Genomic DNA, 20,325 nt, shown 5'->3' with positions numbered 1-20,325 from the left:
ATGGATACAAAATGAAAAGCCACTCCGGCCTATAGTGCTAGCAAAAGGCAAGGAAGTCTGACTTAATATTTTCAGTATAAATATCAGCCGCCCCCAAACAAAACTGGTATTGAATCAAGCGCGAGAAGTCGATTCAATCACCTAAAAATAGCTACTGGATGAAAAAGTGAAGGGGAAAATAGTGTCTGATTAGTGACTGGTCATTTTCAAAGTGCCTCCTCCTATATCATCTCATTTTATGAAAAGTAAATTTGATCTTTTTCAGTGTTAGAGTGAATCAGTTCATAATTTCTTACAAGGAGCAAAGGACATTATATTTATAAGCATGCAAGCTGTGAACTAGATAGAACATTCTCTTTTGCTGCTTTATATTTTTTATCAACCGTCGCAGATTCATAGGGAAAATATCTAAGGAACGGAACTTTAAAATGGATTTAAAAAAATTACTGTTTGAACTTAAGTGTGCTTGTCATCTTTTGTTTTGGCCTCAGTTTCTTCCTCTGGTATACCTTCCTTTGAATGGCAAATCATTACTTGCATTTGGATAGATTATTATTTAGCTTACAAAATAGACCATTTCCCCCCTCATTAAAATCTCATAGTTGCCAAACTTCATTAGGATAAATGGAATTATTCATCTGTTTCCCCCCTGCCCTTTGGCTATGGGGTCAGTAAAATGATGTTAAGCAGGAGAGGGTAAGGCTGGTGAACACTTTAAAATGTCACTAAGTAATTTTAGGAAGGAGCCGGTCTGCAACTGTACTGAATGATGGATATGCTCTCAGCCTTAATGGCTATTAATGACTTACATAATGACAGTTTGTATTAGAACCATGGCTGTTCAAAACTTGCATTTTGCAATAGCTATAACTAGTCATGGACATTTCCTAAACTTATTTAAAATACGCTGAGAAGTTAAAATGGGAACAAAGCAAGACAAATAAAACCCTGAGACTAACAAGTAGTCAAGGATGGCAACCAAGGGGGGGCGGCGGGCGGAGAAAGAAAAAAAAAGAAACAAAGAGTATAGCCAACCTTTTTTTTTGTTTTAATTAGAGTATATTATACTTCCAAACTGGATACACTAGAAATTGGCAATGCAACATAAGATGCAAAGAAATATACCAGTTACTGTCAAAATGACCCTGTACAGCCTTGTAATGCAAAAAGCTTTATACAATACAAATTTTCAGTAATGTACACAAACCTTGACAGTATGATCATCTGAACATAATATGAGGAGTTAAAAAAAGGATAGAAGCAAGAAAGTGCTGAGAACTCTAACTGCAGTACTATATGGACAAATAAGCTAGCTTTCATTGAAGAATGCATAGTGAAAACAGAATTGAAGTTAGTTGGCAGGTGAATTTCTCAAAGACGTTAGTGTTTTACACGGAAAGGATATCTATGGAATAATCCTTCCCTGAGTATCGAACTGCAAACCAAATTCGGGGGTATATATTATCTCGGTGGAGTCTCAAAAATGCTGTAGATTTTTCTTTATTAATAACAATAATAATAATATAAAAAGTCAAACAAACTCCAAACACACCTTTTCTCACTCAGAAAACTTTTTATAATTTACCAGAAAGATTGATGACTCTTTCCAAAGTGCTAAAAAAGTTGCCCAATTACATTAAGCATAACCAAGTCATTCAAATACAAGTTCAGTGGCAAGCAGTGAAATGCATGGCATTTGAGCAGTAAACATCTCCTTCCAACACCCTTCTCGATCTTGCAAGTTTCAACCGAGGACCTCATATTGCACACGTGGCATGCTGTAAAACCTGCAGTCCTAACTGTCAGGGCCACCCTGTCAGGTTTTTAACCCGCTGGTGCTTCCGTGCGATTCGCCTGTTCTGCCAGCCTCCGTGGGATCACCGGGGCCCTCTTCTGTCATCACTGAACTTGTAATTTTGAAAGCACATTATTAGCCAAGTGGCACATTCTCCATTATATGGGGATAAAGACAGGACTTTTAAAAAAAAACCGACCCACCCATGCGCCCAGTATTCTTGGAGTGTATTGTCCATAACTGTCTATAGTGTCTTTTATCGAGACATTGACGTGGCGAGGTTGAACGACGCTTCTAACATAGCCAAGAACAAATGTCTCTGCTGGAGGATGACCGAGGGTTCGGGGGGCTTCCTGCCCTGGCTGGCTCAGCCTCCCTGCCCCTGGGGACATCTCCTTAGTGTAAACAGGTTTGCCAGGGCTGGAGGGCTGGCAAAGGGAAGTGTAGCACACGTGCTAGGTCTGGGGGAAGAAGGGTGGGTATGGGGGTGGGGGAGTCCATGGTGTGGACCGACGGTACAGTCTTCTGGCTTCCTGTGAGAACTGTACCAAGTTCGAGGGGGCTTTCAGTGAAGCAAACTGACTAGAGGAAGAAAATCAGGGATGCTTTTATTTTCCCCTGGTGAAACAGATGAAAAGAAAAATCCCCACTCTAGGATAACACATGATGGAAAACAGCAATGCAGTAAGAAAGCATTCCTCTTGTACACCAGTTCTTCAAGAGATAAATAATATATAGACTTTTATATTCCAAACGTTCCATTATTATACAAAGCACATTTCTTCCTGCCCTTTCAGCTTGTTTTCATACTGGAAATTCTGTTGTCTTACAAATACAAGCAATTAAGATACTCGGCCAAAGATTTCTTTTCCTTTTCTTTTTTAAATCACCCATTACTTTTTTAAGATTCGCAAAGGGCTATGCAACCAATCCACATCTGCTTCTTGCTGCAATAAAGTGCTGCACATAAGTTGCCATTTTAATGACCACAAAATAAAAGCCATAAATAAGTAAAGAGTTAGCCTCCTAGCAGGTTATATCTACCAGGCGTTAACAAAATGGAATACAGAATTATTAATAACATGGAGAATACCACTATAGCCAGACGATCTGCAAACACAAGGGAAACTTCTCAGGGGCATGAACTGAACCGTAGGACTAAACAGCACCTTTTTGTTGGGTCGTTATATGTCAAAGAGGTTGTGACAAAATTTTCAAACATACAGTCTACTCATTCCATAGAAAAGGTACATTTTCTTCCTTTTATTTTACTTTTTTTTTTTTGCAGATGAGAAACAAAAACTAGTGCAAGACCAAAGCACTGTGCAAAACTGCCGTTTCTTTTTTTTTTCTTTTTTTTTTTTTTTAGTCTGAGCATTTATACCCAGAATTTATCCAAACCCCTTTAATCTCCTTGGCTGGATTTATCAACCATAAAATTTTTTCACTCATACAATTTCTTTTCCTGCAAATGAATGGTAACCACTGAATTAATACATCATATATATATATATATATGTGTATATGTATACACACACATATATATATATAATCTGCCCTTAAAAAAAGGATGCACTGTGTGCACCATACACATTGTATACGTATGGACACACACACAAACCACACTTAAGTTTTATATTGGCTGCAGTGCTGTGAGAGATTTCTTCCAGAGTGGACTCTCGGTTCTCGCATCTTCATAACCAAGAAGATCTGAGCAGAACGAGAAGATGTGGCCACCTGGCCGGAAATCTCAAGCAGCACTGTGGGTGTCTACCAGTCCTTCATCGACGTAAGCACCAGGCCCTACCACTCGGTAGCCATAAAAGAGAGAGGGAAAGGTGATGAAGGAGCTCGGGGAGAGACTGTCATGGATGAACAACCCGGGAGGGAAAAGAATGTTCATCGCTGTTAAAGAAGCCAGCACGAAGAAATGTACAACAGAAATGGCGTGGCACACGGCCTTCTCTTCCAGAATCCACAGCACCCACACGGCCCATTCACCCAACAGAAAACAAAATGCGCCCGTCTATAAGCGTACAAGTGCTGATTGCTGTTAAGGACACTCTCTTCAGGGTTTAACAAGACAAAATTCCTTTCTGGTAAAAGTACGGAGAAGGCTGAGAGTGGGAGTGGGTGGTGGGGAGGCATGCCTCTGAAGGTAGACGTATGCAGTAGGTCACCTCTCTGAAGATTGGACAAAGCAGCTTTCAGGTCAATGCAACAGGTATACACACAGAGCCGATTCTCTACTCCTTACTAAAGATATACCGTACACGTGGTTCAGACCCCGGGGGTCTGTAGGTTTTGCAGCAACGTACACCTGCTGGGGTTGTGTTTAAGTTTCGTGGGGTTTCGTTTGTTTCTGTTTTTGTCTTTGTCTTTGTCTCTTTGTTTTTGGTACAGAACACGGCTGCCCTCAGACCGTCTCTGCTCGTTCTCTTAGTCCGAGATAGGCGAGGAAGGAGTGTTTGGGAGACGGGATGCTGGGAGGCGCAGTCTGAGGTCGGGGAGGGTGGAATGTGAGATCCAAGTGGTTCTTGGGGTACAACATTGTCAAGGGAATGAGATGGGCAAAATCCGAGTTCCGGTACTTGTCAAAGCGCAAAGGGGAGCCGTTGAGGGCCAGAGCCTTGAGTGCCAGGTTGGGCTCGGAGCCGCTGCCGTGCGCGGCCGACAGGGCCACGGTCTGCAGAGCCTGGGAGGCGGACATGACCGACAGGGGCGACAGGAGATTCCGGGGGCTCCCGACGACGAGGAGCGGGGCCCCGGGGCCGGCTGGCTCCTTGGGGGTCGCTGGGCCCAGGCCCTTCCTGTCCTCCTCGGGACAGTCCCCACTCTGGTGCTTCTTGACGTGGCGGCTGAAGACGAAAGGGTGTGTGGTCTTGAACAGGCACTCTTCGCAGCTGAAGGTCTGGCGGGGCGCGTGCTTCAGCTTCTTGTGCAGGTTGAGATTGTCCTTGCGCTTGCAGCTGTAGCTGCACTGGTCACAGTGGAAGGGCCTCTCGCCGGTGTGGACGCGCACGTGCTCGATGAGCTTGTTGGCGGTCTTGGACAGGTAGCCGCACTGGTCGCACTTGTAGTGGTTGCCGAGGCGATGCTCCCGGGTGTGCGTCTCCAGCTCCAGCTGGTTGGCCTTCACCGTCTGGCAGATCCGGCACTTGTACTCCATCTTGTAGTGGGTCTTGAGGTGGCACTCCATGGCAGCGGGGCGGTTGGTGGAATAAATGCAGAACGGGCACCTGCCGGGGGGGGTGGGGGGGGAAGCAACGACAGGGAGGGTCAGCGGACAGGCTCGGCGGCGGCCCCGCTTCTACCCTCCTCACCAGCCTCCCCTCGCTCCGCCCCCCCCCCCCCCACTCTGGAAGGCCTGGCCTGCCCCTGCCCAGCCCAGCCCTGCCCTGCCGCCTCTCCGGGGGGTTAAGATGACCCTCTGGGCTCTCTGTCCCCGCCGAGGGGGAGCTCCGGCAAGGTACGCTCAGCCTACTGGGGGCCTCCTGGCTGGATTAGTGAGCACCAGCCCACAGGAAGGGGAGCACAGAAAGGGCGAGGAAGACATAAGCGGTTGCTCCCCTCCGCCCTCCCCACCCGCCCCCCTTGGAGCCCCCCCCGCGCCCCGCCAGACACAGCAGAGGTCTAAACCTCCTGACCTCCCCTCTAGATGGGAGCCACACAAAGAATCGACTTTTCATGCACCACACCAAGCACACGCAGAAAGGCTAAGAGTTTTGAAGAACAGCTTATAGGGGGAGAGCTACCTCCAGCAAACAGAAAGTTGTAGGGGTCAGAATCGTGCTTATTAAAGGGTGGTTAGGATGAGAAGGCCTGTGTGTGTGTGTCTCTCTGCGTGAGTGTGTGTGTGTGTGTGTGTGTGTATACATAGATCTGTACTCGTAAATCCTGTCTCCTACAGCCCTGGTTCTCCATCAGGGCGGGCAGAGGAGGACCAGCACGGGGCTCGGGAGAGGGAGGCCCACCCACCAGCCCATCACGAATGAGGGATAAGGAGGGAGGGAGGCAACTGCTCTCTGGAGTTCGAAGACATTAGGAAAACATTATTCCATCATAGAAATAATTGTAATCCAACTGGATCATAAATTCTCGGTGTCTCGGTGGGCAGGACCGTATCTTATATTTCTTCTGCGTTCTCTGCAGTGCTTGGTAGGCACTGATTCATTACTGGATTGGTCTCTACACAGAATTTTGGCAGATTCTGGTCCCAGCTCCGTCACCTTTATCGGGCCATAGCTGGATATGCCCCGGGACAAAGCCTGGGCCTCTCCGTGGCTCGGCTTCTCCATCCTAGGCAGGGAGGCTATGCCACCCCCCAGCCTCCTGGCTGTCCAGAGGGGCTAGGAGGAGCAGTGAGGGCATGTTTACAAATTCTGTTGAGCTTCTCTTTTGGAAGCTGCAAGGCTCAAGTTGGTGGCTGAAATGATAGCTGTAGCGTGTTTGCTCTCTTTCCCAAAAGAATGCAAATGCAAAAGTGGCTGCCTCAGCTCTCACTTGGCACCTGCAGGGCAGGGCCCTGGAGTGAATTGTCCTCTGAGGGTTTGGAGAGGTGTTCAGCAGAGCCCAATACAACCAAGTGCACCGTGCACTGCTCCTCAGCGCCAAGCTCGCCGTTAGCCTTTGAACCTCAGCTCACAGAAGAGTGCACACGAGAGAAATATAAAGCCCATTCCCAGGTCAGGTGCACACACAACCCCTACGCCAAGCTGGGCCTTACCTAGAGGAGTCTGAAACTCACCACTGTCCTGAGCTACGGCAAAAGAAAAATAATAGTATAATCTTATTTGATCTGCATTATGAACAGGATATAGAGTACAAGCAGTTCCATCACAGAAAAGCAATTTAGACATCGGCAGTCTGTTTCATTTTAAGAACATTTCTGTGACCCACAGCTCAATCTTTCTTTCGCTGCTCAGGCAAAGTGCTAAGGGTTTTCCGTGCTCCCGTTAATTTATCGTAAAGACACTCTCTCAGGCAAATCAATTCTCTGATATGGCAAAGGGAAAACAAAACAAAACAAAACAAAGACTCACTGTATAGCCAGAAGGCATTATCAATTTTTTCAAAGTATTCTTCTACTTGGTCATCCTAGAACATAAACTATTACACAGGGGACCGTTAGCACCACACGGGAAGTGTCTGGACAGGCAAAAAGCATCAGCATTCACTGTGCATTCTCCCCAGTGGGTCGGAGGCTTGGGACTCCGTAGGTCCCCAAGGCAAGGCTAACTGACAAAGCCACAACCAGCAGGGGCCGCAGAGTTAACGGGTGTGACTGGGCTACTGGGAAAGGCGACGAGCACTAGTCCAACCGCAGAAATACATGGCTTTTTCTCTTTTTTTAAAAATAAGAGTATATAAGTATTTAGAAAGGGACAGTGGGAACAAACCAAATCCAATTCCCAAATAAGCTCTTGCCGGGCATTTCCCATTTACTGGTTGTCTTGAATTATAATCTCCCCTCCCCCATCCCTACAGGCATCCCCTCCCCCTCCCACTTAAGTGCCCCAAGCGTGAAACAAAATGGAATTTGACAGTAGGTATGCTGTTCCCTGACTCCTCTGTTTGGGAGAGTTTCTGAGGAGGGTGCCTCCGACCAGGCAGGAGCCTGCAGAGGGGTCAACCCTGGACTACCCCCAACACTTGACCCCCAGGGTCCCTTTGGGTCTCTCCATCCCTCGCCCATTCAGGAGAGTCATGCCAACCTCTCTGGCAATTTGTGAGTTTCAAAGATAAAAAGGTTTAAAAACGAGAGGGTTTTTTTTTTTTTCCCCTGTGTTGAGTAAAATATAAATTTTCATTCTTTTAATGACATGCTTATTTCAGCTAAACATGAATAATTATGCCTTGAAACTTGTGTGTCTTTCTGTATTCAGTGACATATGCTTCTTTCTCTACTAGGTCCTAAGTGCCTTGTGAACAGGGGCTGATTTCAGAATCACCGGAAAGATTAAATTCTGGTAGTGCTAGGACATACATTTCCTGAGGGTAGAAATTACGTTTTATTCCTCGTTTGCCCTTCAGCGCCTATTATCAAGCCAGACACACCGTGCATTCGGTAGTAACTGACGGGTCTCACTTCAGACCAGAGGGCTTCTTGCAAATAGTAGTTAATGATGATGATGCTTGTTGTCTAGGTCTTTGGGGATCTGTGAGTAACGTGTGACTGGAAATGTCAGATCTCATGAAGGCTAGCCAGGGAGATCCCAATCGCAGTTCCTGGGAAGGAATAAGGCATGTTTGCAGAAGACGTGAGGCACGTGATCTCTACCTGAAAAACACTGCCTCCTGCCTGTTCGAAAAGGCAAGGATCCAATATTTGGGGGTGGGGTGCGGGTGGGCTTGTTGTGATGCTGGTTTAAAAGATACATGGCAAATCATCTAAAAAAAATAAGTCACAGATAGCGAAGGGCTGTGAGAGTGTAATGAATTACGCTCGGGGACATAAGCCCCAAGTCCATAAAATCCAGTCCGAACCGAACTCAAGCAGTGTAGGCTGAGTCTACCCCCTGCATGCCGAGCAGCTCCAACTCGTCTTCTTGCTTGCCAGGACTCCTGGGGAATTTGTGCAATGGATTCTCCTGCTGCGTCTGCTGACCCCCCGGGGAACAGGTCTGATTCATACCCGGCTCAAGGTAGCAGAGGTGCCTGACTGACTAGCCCCATGCCAAGCTCTCCCTCTCCGTGACCCCAGAACCGTCAGGGGAGGGGGGAGGGGGAGGGACAGGGAGGGGTGTTTAATAACAACACAGTAAAAGGTTCTGTACTTGCTTTCCTTACTTGAGCCCACCGGTGGGGACAGTGTGGCATTTCTTATGCTCCAGCAGCTGTTCAGGTGTCTTCATGAACTTGTGGCACACGTCACACTCAAACATCCGGGTGATGAGGTGTATCTGCAGATGGCGCTCGAACATGTTCTTCGTCTTGCAGACGAAGTTGCAAAAAACGCATTCGAACCCTGAAAGGACGGGAGCTGGGTGTACGGGTGCACGGGGCAGAGGGACAGGAGGGCAGGAGGGGGACAGACATCACCCCGTTTCTCCTCTTCCCCAGCTATGCCCTTTCAGGCACCGTTCCCTGCATCTGTGTGGCAGAAGGAGGTAAGTGTACAGTTCCAGAATCAGCGTCACACTGCCCATCCATCCACCCCATATTTGGGTGCAAATCAAGCCAAAAGAAATACAAATTTGAGGCAATGATAGCGTTATACTGTTCCCAGGCCTACTGTCTGTTTTCCAACATCACTCCCCTTGAGGGCTTATTTTTAAGCAGGCCAACCCACTCCTCCCTCACCTTTCTCTGGCTTTTCCTCACTGTTCACTGAGGTCTGACTCCCAGGCACGACAGAGATGACCAGCAGGTTATTCCCACTCTTGGTTTTCTGAGAGCTGTCTGAATCGTCTTTGCTGTTGGCCGAATCACTCAGAGCTGAGAGGGAGGAGGAAGAGGGGCTGTTTGATTCACTGGGGGTCTTCCTGTCTTCTCCTGAAAACAAACAAACAAACAAACAAACCCCCCCCAAAACCCAGGTCTGTTATTTAGGAGATGATAACCCTCGAATAACAGCAAGTAGGGGTGGGGGTGGTGGGGGGTCTCGTGGCTACATCATCATTCAGGGAAGACAGGGTGAGGTTCCCAGCTCTCCCAGGGTACCTACTGGGACCCCAGGTCCCCATCATCTACAATGATGACACTTGTGGGACTTGGAAACTCTGTCATGCTTTGAACAGAGTATCTCATTTTATCTTCTCAAAAATCCAATGAGACACAACTGTTAGCACTCCTGTTTCACAGATGAGGGGAGGGAGGCACAGTCAGGGTAACTTGGCCTAAGTCACACACTAGGAAGTGGTGGAGCAGAGATTTCAGTTGGTCTGACTCCGGGAACCATGCTCTTCATGGACTGGACTCTCCCTCAAACCCAGGAGTAAACCAGTTGGGAGGCCATTAAAATTCAGTGTCAGGAGACTAATGCTTCCACTCAAGATGAAGTGTCAAGAGACTGGATTTACCATTGCTGCTGAAAGAACTAAAACAAAACCAGACAAAATATATCAAACAATAGTTGTTGTTGTTGTTGTTTCCCCAAAATAGTTTTTACAACATTGGACATCAGGCTCTGAAGAGTGATCCCTGGGAGACAAGAAAGAAGAGAGGTGGCCCACTTCCTGCCTTTAGAGAGTTTACTTCTCAGCCTGCAGTGCAGGGGTGGGGACCTGCCCATCAGACTCACTGAATTGAGGAGAGAGCACTAAGGGTCTGGGGAGATCAACATTGCTGGACTTGGTGGGGCAGGGTGCCAGAGGGGGGCAAACAGTACAGAGGAAAAACTCAAAGACCTGCAGGGGGTCCCCCACGAGTATTCATTCAGCAGAGTAGGGATCAGAGCACATGTGTGAGAAACCCCCCAAGACTGGAGGGAAAAAAGGCCATATGAAAGGCTCAGAAAACACTGCTGTTTCCACTAGACAGATTAGAAACACTCACAATTCCCAGGGCATTGGGTAGGAAACTGAAGAAGATCTCTTAGTTGTGGGTAATGATTGGCCCTAGTTGGACCACTGCTTCAGACCTGCCTGACAAGTCACAAAAGCAAGACTCAAAGGAGTCGAATTTTCCAAGTAATTAACTGCATCCTAAAACAAAGGTCAAGAATTTTTATGGGAATATAAAATATCCAGCACCCAGGAAGGCTAATCACAATGTCTGACATCCAAACAAAGATTAGCAGGCATGCCAAGAAACAAGAAAACACAACCTAAAATGGGGAGAATAATTAACCAGTCAAAACTGACCCAGAACTGACACAGTTGTTAGAATTTGCAGAGAGGGACATAATGTTATTATAACTATAGTCTATATATTGAAAAAGTTAAATAGAGATATGAAAGATACAAAAAAGATCCAAATCAAATTTCTAGAGATGAAAATTACAACATCTGAGATGAAAAATACACCGGATGGGATTACCAGCAATTTAGACATGGCAGAAGATTAGTGAACCTTGAAGGTAATAGTAATAGAAATTATCTGCAATGAAACAGAGGGAAAAAAGAATCATAAAAATGAAAAGAGCATCAGTGGATTGTGGGATGCCTTCAGGTAGCTTAATATAAATTTAACTGGAGTCCCTGATGGGGTGGGAAGGGCAGAAAAATCTGAGAAGGCCAAAACTTTTTCAAATTGGGGAAAACCATAAACCCACAGATCCAAGAAGCAAAATGAACGGCATGCATGAGAAAGATGAAGAAATCTATACCAAGGGATATCAAAACCAGTGATAAAGAAAAAAAAAAATCCCTAGAGGCAGCCTAAGGAAAAAGGATACATTCTGTGTAGAGGAACAAAAATAAGGATGACAGCAGATTTCTCACGGGAAACAATGCGAGCGAGAAGTAGTGGAGTGCCATCTTTAAAGTGCTGAAGGGAACAGCTGTCAATCTGAGATCTCATACTCTGTGAAAATGGATTTCAAAAATGAAGCTTCCCTCCCCACCCAAAAGGGGGAAAGAATTCATCGCCAGCAGACGAGAATTACAAAAAATGTTAAAAGAAATTCTTGAGGGCCCCTGGGTGGGTCAGTCATTGGGCGTCTGCCTTCGGCTCAGATCATGATCCCAGGGTCCTGGGATCGAGCCCAGCATCGGGCTCCCTGCTCCGCGGGAAGCCTGATTCTCCCTGTCCCACTCCCCCTGCTTGTGTTCCCTCTCTTGCTGTGTCTCTCTCTGTCAAATACATAAATAAAAATATTAAGAAAAAAATAGAAAGAAATTCTTGAGGCAGAAGGAAAATGACACCAAAAGTAAAAATGGATCTACACAAAAGAATGAAGAGCACAGGAAATGGCAACTCCATGGCCAAATACCTGAGTTTTCTTATTTAAATCTCTCTAAAAGAGAATCAAAGTGATTTTGTTAAAAAAGAATAATGTCATAGAGGATCTATAACATAAATAAGTAAAATATGACAGCAATAGCATAAAGGCTGGGAGAGGAGACAGGGAAGTATGCTATTGTGAGGATCTTACACTGCACATGAAAAGGTACAATATCACTTGAACATGTACTGTAATAAATTAACGATGTACATTACACACCCCAAATAACTGGAAGGTTCTATGCTGTTCATGGTTTGGGAGACTCGATACTGTTAAGATGTCATTTCTCCCCAAACGAGATTGAAGCAGGCCCATCATTTTAGGTTAGGGTAGGAAATACAGGGAGACTGTGCGTCAGTTCCCTTCAAATCAGTCAATTAAGTAATCTAGTGACTGTGAACTCTAGAAATGAACTTTATCAGGAGATTTAAAAAAAACAAATCATATATTATATACAGGCATAAAAAAGTCCAGAAGTAAACAAAGCTGTAATGGTGGTGACAGCTAGTGGGTGAAATGATCAGCGGTATGTTTGTTTTCTTTTATTTGGTTTTCAGAATTTTCTAAAGTGACCATCAATTACTTGTCCAATTTAAAATTTTTTTTTTTTAAAAGAGGAAGGAAGAAATATTTACCCTCTTGCAATGTTTCCAAGTCTTGTTCCCAGCAAACCTGCACTTATGTCCAGGGAAGACAGCGTTTACTTCAGTTTACAATTTTAAAAATCTTGTTCCCAGCAGGATGGAACTTGGTTCCTGGAAAGACACTATGTGACCTCACTCACTGACCCACAAGGAGGGAGGGAATATGCCTTTAAAGTATAGACCCCCCTTGGTACAAGGAAGCTAGTGAAAGCTGGCACCATCATTGCCAGTCGCTTATCTAAATATTTAACCAGGTTAGTCACATTTTGTAGACAAACAGAGTCAGTAGGGGCCCTGAGTCTATTGCTTCACCAAATCCATCCTCTAAGGTGGGTCTTATCCAAAGAATCTTGCAAGTGATTATTTTATTTTTAAAAATTTTTTTAAAGATTTTATTTATTTATTTGACAGAGAGATAGCGAGAGAGGGAACACAAGCAAGGGGAGTGGGAGAGGGAGAAGCAGGCTTCCCGCAGAGCAGGGAGCCCGATGCGGGGCTCGATCCCAGGACCCCGGGATCATGACCTGAGCCGAAGGCAGACGCTTAACGACTGAGCCACCCAGGTGCCCCAGCAAGTGATTATTTTAAATTAGTTTTTAGAGTTAAAACCTATCATTTTAATTACCGCCTTTAACAATAGCGGCAAGTACCCTGAGGCTTAAGACACTGGAGAGAGCTGTCTAAATTAATAAATGTATAAACATACAGGTGCCAAGGCGGCTGCTCTGTGAGCCGGTGTGGGGGAATAGCCCAGTCCGCTCAAGCTGTGATCCCTACCCCACATCGCTTCCTCTGCTCTCAGTCCTCATCTCCCCTGGCTCTGCAGGGAGTGAGCTGGGGTGCCCTTGTCAACTCAGTCCATGGCTCACTGATCCAAGGGGTCATTCATTTTCAGCAGCACAAAGATTCTTGGTGAAGGACATCCGTGCACAGGTAATGCAACCTCATACATTAGGACAGCCCGCTCAAGAGAACTTGAAAAAAACCTAAAGAGTTCATAATCTAACATGACACAAAATGATAAATTGAGACCATAAAAATTATCAGTTGTCTTGCTGCCTCAATATAAACACCATTACATTTTTGATGTACTTTCAATTTTTTTAGAAGTAAGCATATCTATTTTAAAATTGTTGCTGCTAATTGCATAGTAGTTAAGAATAAGGACTTCAGATCCGGAATGCCTGAGTTTGATTCTTTTTTTTTAAAGATTTTATTTATTTATTTGACAGAGAGAGAGAGAGCGAGAGCAGGAACACAAGCAGGGGGAGTGGGAGAGGGAGAAGCAGGCTTCCCACCGAGCAGGGAGCCCAATGCGGGGCTCGATCCCAGGACCCTGGGATCATGACCTGAGCTGGACGGAGGCAGACGCTTAATGACTGAGCCACCCAGGCACCCTGATATTTTTTAAAAGATTTTATTTATTTATTTGAGAGAGAGAGAGAGACAGTGAGTGAGAGAGCACAAGCTGGGGGGGAGGAGCAGAGAGAGGGAGAAGCAGACTCCCCACTGAGCAGGGTGCCCGACGTGGGGCTTGATCCCAGGACCCTGGGATCATGACCTGAGCCGAAGGCAGCAGCTTAACCGACTGAGCCACCCAGGCACCCCCAGAATACCTGAGTTGGAATGCCACCTGTATCATTTAATGGCTGAATAACTTAAGAGAAAGGATTTAATTTAGTGCTTCAATGATCTCATCTTAAAAATGGGGTTAATATCAGCAGCCTCATATGTTTGTTGTGGGGATCAAACAGGTTTTTATACATAAAGCACCAAGAACAATGCCTGGCTCATTGCATGCATTATAGAAGAATGTATTATTATTATTATTATAAAATATAACATATAGGGGCACCTGCGTGGCTCAGTCGTTAAGCACCTGCCTTCAGCTCAGGTCATGATCCCAGCCAGGGTCCTGGGATCGAGCCCCGCATCGGGCTCCCCGCTCGGCGGGAAGCTGCTTCTCCCTCTCCCACTCCCCCTGCTTGTGTTCCCTCTCTCACTGTGTCTCTCTCTGTCAAATAAAGTCTTTAAAAAATATATATATATAACATACAATATTTATAAATAATAATAACAACCATTAACACTGTATTTTCCCATGCTGGCACATAGTTGGCTCTCAAAATTTATGAAAATAATTATTAATTAATGGTTTTAAATGATAGTGTTAGGGGCACCTGGGTGGTTCAGTCAGTTAAGCATCTGACTCTTGGTTTCGGATCAGGTCATGATCTCAGTGTTGTGAGATCGAGCCCCATGTCCGGCTCTGCACTCAGTGGGGAGTCTGCTTGAGATTCTCTCCTTCTGCCCCTCCCCCTGTTCACTCGCATGCTCACACTCTCTAAAATAAATAAATGAATCTTAAGAAAAGAAAGCTACAAATCATATGTAACTCTTAAAAAAAAAGAAAATTAATATTCCATTGTTGATTTTTTTCCCTATGGAGATTCTCCCAGAAGGATTACTGAGTTACAGGCATTTTCAAGCCTCTTGGTCTATACTACCTAAGTAGTTTTCAAAAGTTCTCCCACTCTGTAGGGTCATGGCCATAAAAGTATCAGCAGCATCCAATGACCATGGGTAATGCTGTAAAACACATTCCTAATGCAATCGGTGAAATGTAAGCCACTCTTGAGTTTTAATTTGATGGCTAGTGAGGTCAAATATTTTTCCTTTTGTCGAGTGGTTAGCTTTTATTTCTTTTTTGTGTATTAACTGTTTATGTCCTTTGTAAATTCTTCACTTGGAGACCTGAAGGGTTTCTTACCAGTTTATACGAATTTTCTATGCAGTAAATGTATCAGCCTTTGTCATTTTTACAAACACACTCTTCAGACTGGTTTTTTGGTTTTGTTTTCCTTCTCTTTTCCTTTTCTTTTGCGAAGAGAAGAAGATATTCTTTTGCAGCAAATCTCTTGATTCTTTTCTTTTGCCATTTCTTGAATCACTTAAGCTTTCACAAATCCTCCTCACTCTGGAAGTCTGATAAACATTCTATTTTCTTCAAGCTTTTCTAGGGCTGATTTGCTAACGGGGATTATGTAAGTCGCCTGATATTTATTTTGGTGTCGGTGTGAGGTAAAGTATTGATGGCTGTATTTCCCAAATAGCTATTCAGGTTCCTCAATGCTGTTATGGCAGCATTTAAACACTGCAGCCAAATTTGCATCAAGGACATTGGGAGCACCCGAGGGAGTATCTTTCCCTTGTTCTCTGCAGACACAAAGAGCGAGGGAGTGGGAGCAAGAGGGTGAGGAGGGGTCACTGGGAAGAAACTACCTAAACAGAGGGCAGTTCCTCAGATACCCACTCAGCACCCTGCTCACCAGTGTGCCCTGGGTAAGAGTAGCCAGGAAGGAAGTATGGAAAGCACATGGATTCTGTGGGAGACAGAGCTCATCCTGGAGATCACAACTTCACGTCTGTAACAAGAAAGCACTGCAGATTTCCTAGGGGACCGAAATAAAAGGTGCCCATTCCTATGACAGGTAAATCATATCAGAGAACAAGGTCCACAGAATTAGAGAACTTTATGCCTGTTGGGCATCTCCTGCACATTCAAAAAGTCAGGGAATGGATGAAGGCCCAGGGAAGTTAAATGAGTGTCTACATTTGCAGTGCTATTTATGGTAACATGGGGTCTAGAACTAGGGTCTAGAATCCAAAGTGTGTTTCCCTCCATCCCCAGTAACTTCTTCCACATAGATAATATGCATAAGTCGGTAGACTCTCAGGGTTCAGTAAGGGCCACGTTGGAATAACTTTCTTGCTTAACGCACTCAGATGTGTGTAAGTGTGCTTGCACACATACACTCATTTACCGGATGAACGTTTACTCCGCACTTACACGGTGCAGGCACTGGCCCAGGTGCTCAAGAGACAATGGCAACTTAGATAAGCTTCCTATTCTTGGGGGTATACAGTATAATATGTATCACATAGCATATATACTGCTTTATATCATAACTTTATAACTATACAGCTTATTAATTAACAGATTTAGATGGACATATCTTGGGTCAAATTCAAACACTTCAGAACAGCAACCGCATGCAAGAAATCCTTGCTGTGAAGACCATTAGCTTCTAAAAGGGGTCCTTTGGCCAAATCTAGCCTCCTGTTTTTGTAAATAAAGTTTTATTGGAACACTGCCAGGCCCACTTTTTTGTGTACTGTCCACTCTACTTTCAAATTTCAGCTCATTCCAATGAATGTAGTGACAGAAACTGTATGGCCTGAAAGCCTAAAATATTCGCTATCTGGCCCTTACAAAAAACAAAACAAAACAAAAAACCACCAAACTCTGTTAGTTTCCCTGGCTAAAAAAAGCCTATAAAAAGCTTATAACCTTATTCCCTAATAGCAGCAGTGTTAAAGGCTTCTACTGTACTAAAAAAGCAACTTCCTTAATGCATTTCACTCTGGCTCTCTGTGATAACAAATGAGAATATTCTTCCCAGGTAGACAAGGAGCCCCTCCACCTCAGAGGGAACAAGATCTCTGTGTTCCCAGTGGCAGTGAGTGTGTTTGCATTGGGTACTTGTGAATGTGAAGTTTCTATCGATGACAATGAAGCGATTCTACATCCAACTGCTTTCCAGCCATTATGGTTTCTATGGTTTCCTTGAGGTGGGGTGGTGGTAGAGGGGCTGTGGCCTGGGGAGAAGGTTCTTGACTGGGCTTAGACACACTTGGGGCGGAGAGGGTTAGAAGAATAGGAGAGTCACAGAAAAGAGGGAAAAAAAAGAATATCTGAAAAGCCAGTGGAAATGGAAGACAGGCTGGCCTTTCCCTTCATTAGCCACTCCAGAAATGTTGAATTTAGTTTGTCTTTGACATGGGTTTCCCAGCTCACCTGCTGCCCACGGTGCTAATGTGAGAGCCAGACAACCAACTGTAAAAATGGCACCTTCTCACCCACCATAAGGGCTCTCTGCAGACCTCCAAGTCATGGCTGCTCAACTTACGACAAAAGCAAGCTTTTATTGCTGTTGGCACCACGGAACCAAGGCGGCCGGTTAAAGCACAGAGAGCTCCTTCTTGGCCGAGCATGTGGTCAGCACAACTGTCTGGGAAATTCCCCTTACCCAAATCCTTCAAGTACCAGTGACGCCAGTGGCTGAGCCAACACCCAGGGCTGGCAGTTAGCAACATCAGCTTGTAATTTGTAAGCACCACAAAATGCCTGGGGGGTGGGGTGGGGGGTGGGGAGGGGAGTGGAGGGGCTCCTCCTCATTCTCACTTAATGACTCCACCTTGGTGTCATTTGTAACCCTCAGTTGTGAGAGGATAATTGCATGGTGAAGTCACAATGTTAACATCATGAAAAGGAAGACGTGAACCAGAACGGCAAGCGCCTTAAATGAAAGGCGAACCCTGCGCAACGGGGCTCTGCTACCCTGGGAGAGTCCTTCCTTCGGAGGAAGGAGAGGTCCGCGTCGCCTGGTGACGGTGATGCATCTGCCAGGTGGGCAAGCACTCTGGGGTGGCTGGGGGATGGAGGAGAGAAGGACCGACAGTGATGGTCACCTGTGTGCTTGGTGCCAATGTGAGCCTTTATCTCTGCTTCCTCCATGGTGACAAAGTCACAGGCGGTGCAGCAGATGGAAAACATCCACTGCTCCTTGTCCACGTGGAGTGACATGTGGCTGACAAACTGGACATTGAGCTCGGTCTCAAATCCACACACATGACAGCTATATGAGGGGACGACAAAACAAAAAAGGGGGAGAGAGAAGAGTGATACTTTGTGGTCCACTCAGAAAGCTGGACTCTTACACATGTTTTTCCTCCCGCCTAAACGTTTTGCATTAGAAAATTCTTCGGCTTTCTGGGAGGCCTCTGCAGTAGTCACTGTGCCAAACGGATTAAGTGCCGGCATAACATAACAATCCCATACACGCTATAATCATAATCATAAAGGTAATTAAAAATTACAGATTCCAGATGCCACACATCACCTTACGGATTCCCTTGGGCAAAGAGATGCGGTGCAGCTTTGCCAGGATATTAGCGGTGCTGATCCACTGATAAATTCGGGGCACCCAGCATACCCAGTGAGCCTCTCTCTGGCTCTGGGAACCTTCGGTGTACCGATGAAGGCACATGCAGGTCCTCAGACGGCACTGCAAGCAGGAGCAAGTCCCGTCTGTGACAGTTCCCAATAGAAGCCACCCATCCATGGAGACATTCCACACAAAAGCAGGTTTCCCCCAATCTGTACGGCCTGCCTCTTGGGCAAGATGCTGACCCTTGGGATTTTATAGCAACCAAACCAAATACTGATTCATGGTCGAATGTGGAAGGGAAACATAAAATTCCAGGTACTGAAGACAACACGACCACGGGAAAATATGCAACGCTTTCAGGGCGATTTCCCCAGAGTTTTCAGATTTATTTTTCCTACTCTTTTTCTCCGTAGGACAGTTCTCAGGTAGCAGCAAGGTGCTCTGTTACAAAGATGGAAACTTCCCAGCTGCACAAACCTAAAAGCTAATAACCCCCAGAGCCCTGCCGCTCTCTGGAGCTCCACCCCAGAGAGCCACCTCCGAGACCATTTCCCTTTCCATTAATTCTACTAGGGCCACCCAGGCCAAGAGAGGAGTCAGCGCAGCTTCCGGGTTCAGTCTAAGCAGAGCAAATATTACAACGAAGGTTTGCACTGTGACTGAGGAGAGACATCTCATCACGTAGGCCCTAGCACACGGGCGGGGAGTGTTCGAGAAAGTTGGGCACGGTTCCATTCACCGCTCACCTGTAATAATAAGGGTGCTTCTTCCCATCACTGCCTTCAGAGGTGACGGCGCTGACGATGTCCTCCGTGTCCGTGCTCACCAGCTTCACCGAGTGGACGGTCAGGTGCTGGTTCAGGTTCGCACGACACTTGGCCGCGTACGGGCACAAGTGGCATTTGTATTTTCTTTCCTCTGCGGGGGAAGCAAAGGGAAACAGCCCAAACTGCTCTTAAAAATGAACACCCAACACCTTGCAAGCGGCCGCTTAGAGCTCTGCAGGAAAAGGAGGGTTCAAATCTCATTTCAAATGGGGACCAAGGGAACCCCTAGGAATTATAAGTATCTAACAGTCTCTATCCAGCAGGTCACTGCTGTATTTATCAGCACTTTCAAAGATTACAGCAAGTCCCAGGACAACTGGACCATCTGCTTTTTCCTAGACACCCACAGGTCCCTCTTCCTGCTAAGGGGAGCCCCACAGGGGCTAAAAGAATATCGTGTATGTGTGAGTGTGCGTGTGCGCACATACTCCCCACGTGTCAGCCGAGGGTGGGCGCTTGGCTGGAGAAAGGGGAGGGGAACGCAGCCTTCCTAGGACTGGTGTAAGAGAAGCCCCATCATTTTCCCTAAGCCCCAGGCCTACAGCAGCCAAGAAATCAAAAACTAATGAAATTAAAGGGGGCAAAAATATGACTCGTGTGAAATGACTTAATGGGCAATTTTCATTTTACGTAAATAAAATTAAAAATTCCAATTTATTTCCTAATGAAAACCCTCTCGTAAAACTGACAACGTTTCAGGACTCTCTGCAGAGTGGCATTCTGAATTCATTCGATTCATCAAGCAAATTATAGTAAAAGGAGCAGGCTTTGCTTTCATTGTGCAGATAAAGGTGGCCGACGGGGGCAGAAAAAGCAATGAGCAACTTCATTTTCTATCCCTGATTCTTACTTTGTATTACTGGGCTTGGCTTTAAAGAATACCCAGTCTTATCTACTTCACAGCAGAGAATAAGGAATGAAGTTTTTCCCCAACAAAATGTAAGGCATCAGCATTATTACTAGGGATAGTCCCCCACATTTGAAGGGCTGGCGGCCCGGGGCTTGGTGGGGCTAGGGGAGGAGCCCCGCGGTGCAGATAAAGTACAGTTCGTTCTTCTGGGGGAGAAGGAACTGATTTTCGTTGCATTAATTAAGTTACTATTTATTCCGCCTTTATCCTTCCTTAATTTGGTTGCCTTCCCTTTCGCAACACGTAGAACCA

At 45.7% G+C, this 20,325-nt stretch overlaps 1 protein-coding gene across 1 annotated transcript in view; it reads right to left on the bottom strand.

The window, feature by feature from the left end:
* Positions 1 to 1,031: 1,031 nt before the first annotated feature.
* The window catches only part of ZNF827 (zinc finger protein 827), a 167,463-nt gene continuing 148,169 nt past the window's right edge, over positions 1,032 to 20,325 (bottom strand). Inside the window, exons 10-14 of the mRNA XM_035022959.1 lie at positions 19,083 to 19,254; positions 17,858 to 18,024; positions 9,098 to 9,289; positions 8,585 to 8,762; positions 1,032 to 5,034 (exon numbers count right to left, since the gene is read on the bottom strand). Of these exons, the coding sequence (XP_034878850.1) occupies positions 4,212 to 5,034; positions 8,585 to 8,762; positions 9,098 to 9,289; positions 17,858 to 18,024; positions 19,083 to 19,254 (1,532 nt within the window). The 3' untranslated portion in view covers positions 1,032 to 4,211. The remainder of the gene's footprint in view (positions 5,035 to 8,584; positions 8,763 to 9,097; positions 9,290 to 17,857; positions 18,025 to 19,082; positions 19,255 to 20,325) is intronic.

Source organism: Mirounga leonina, unplaced genomic scaffold (assembly GCF_011800145.1).
Source record: "Mirounga leonina isolate KUSES-001 unplaced genomic scaffold, KU_Mleo_1.0 Mir_176, whole genome shotgun sequence".
Classification (NCBI taxonomy): domain Eukaryota; kingdom Metazoa; phylum Chordata; class Mammalia; order Carnivora; family Phocidae; genus Mirounga; species Mirounga leonina.
Note: the sequence above shows the minus strand (reverse complement) of the source record. Positions and strands in the feature narration are given on the sequence as shown.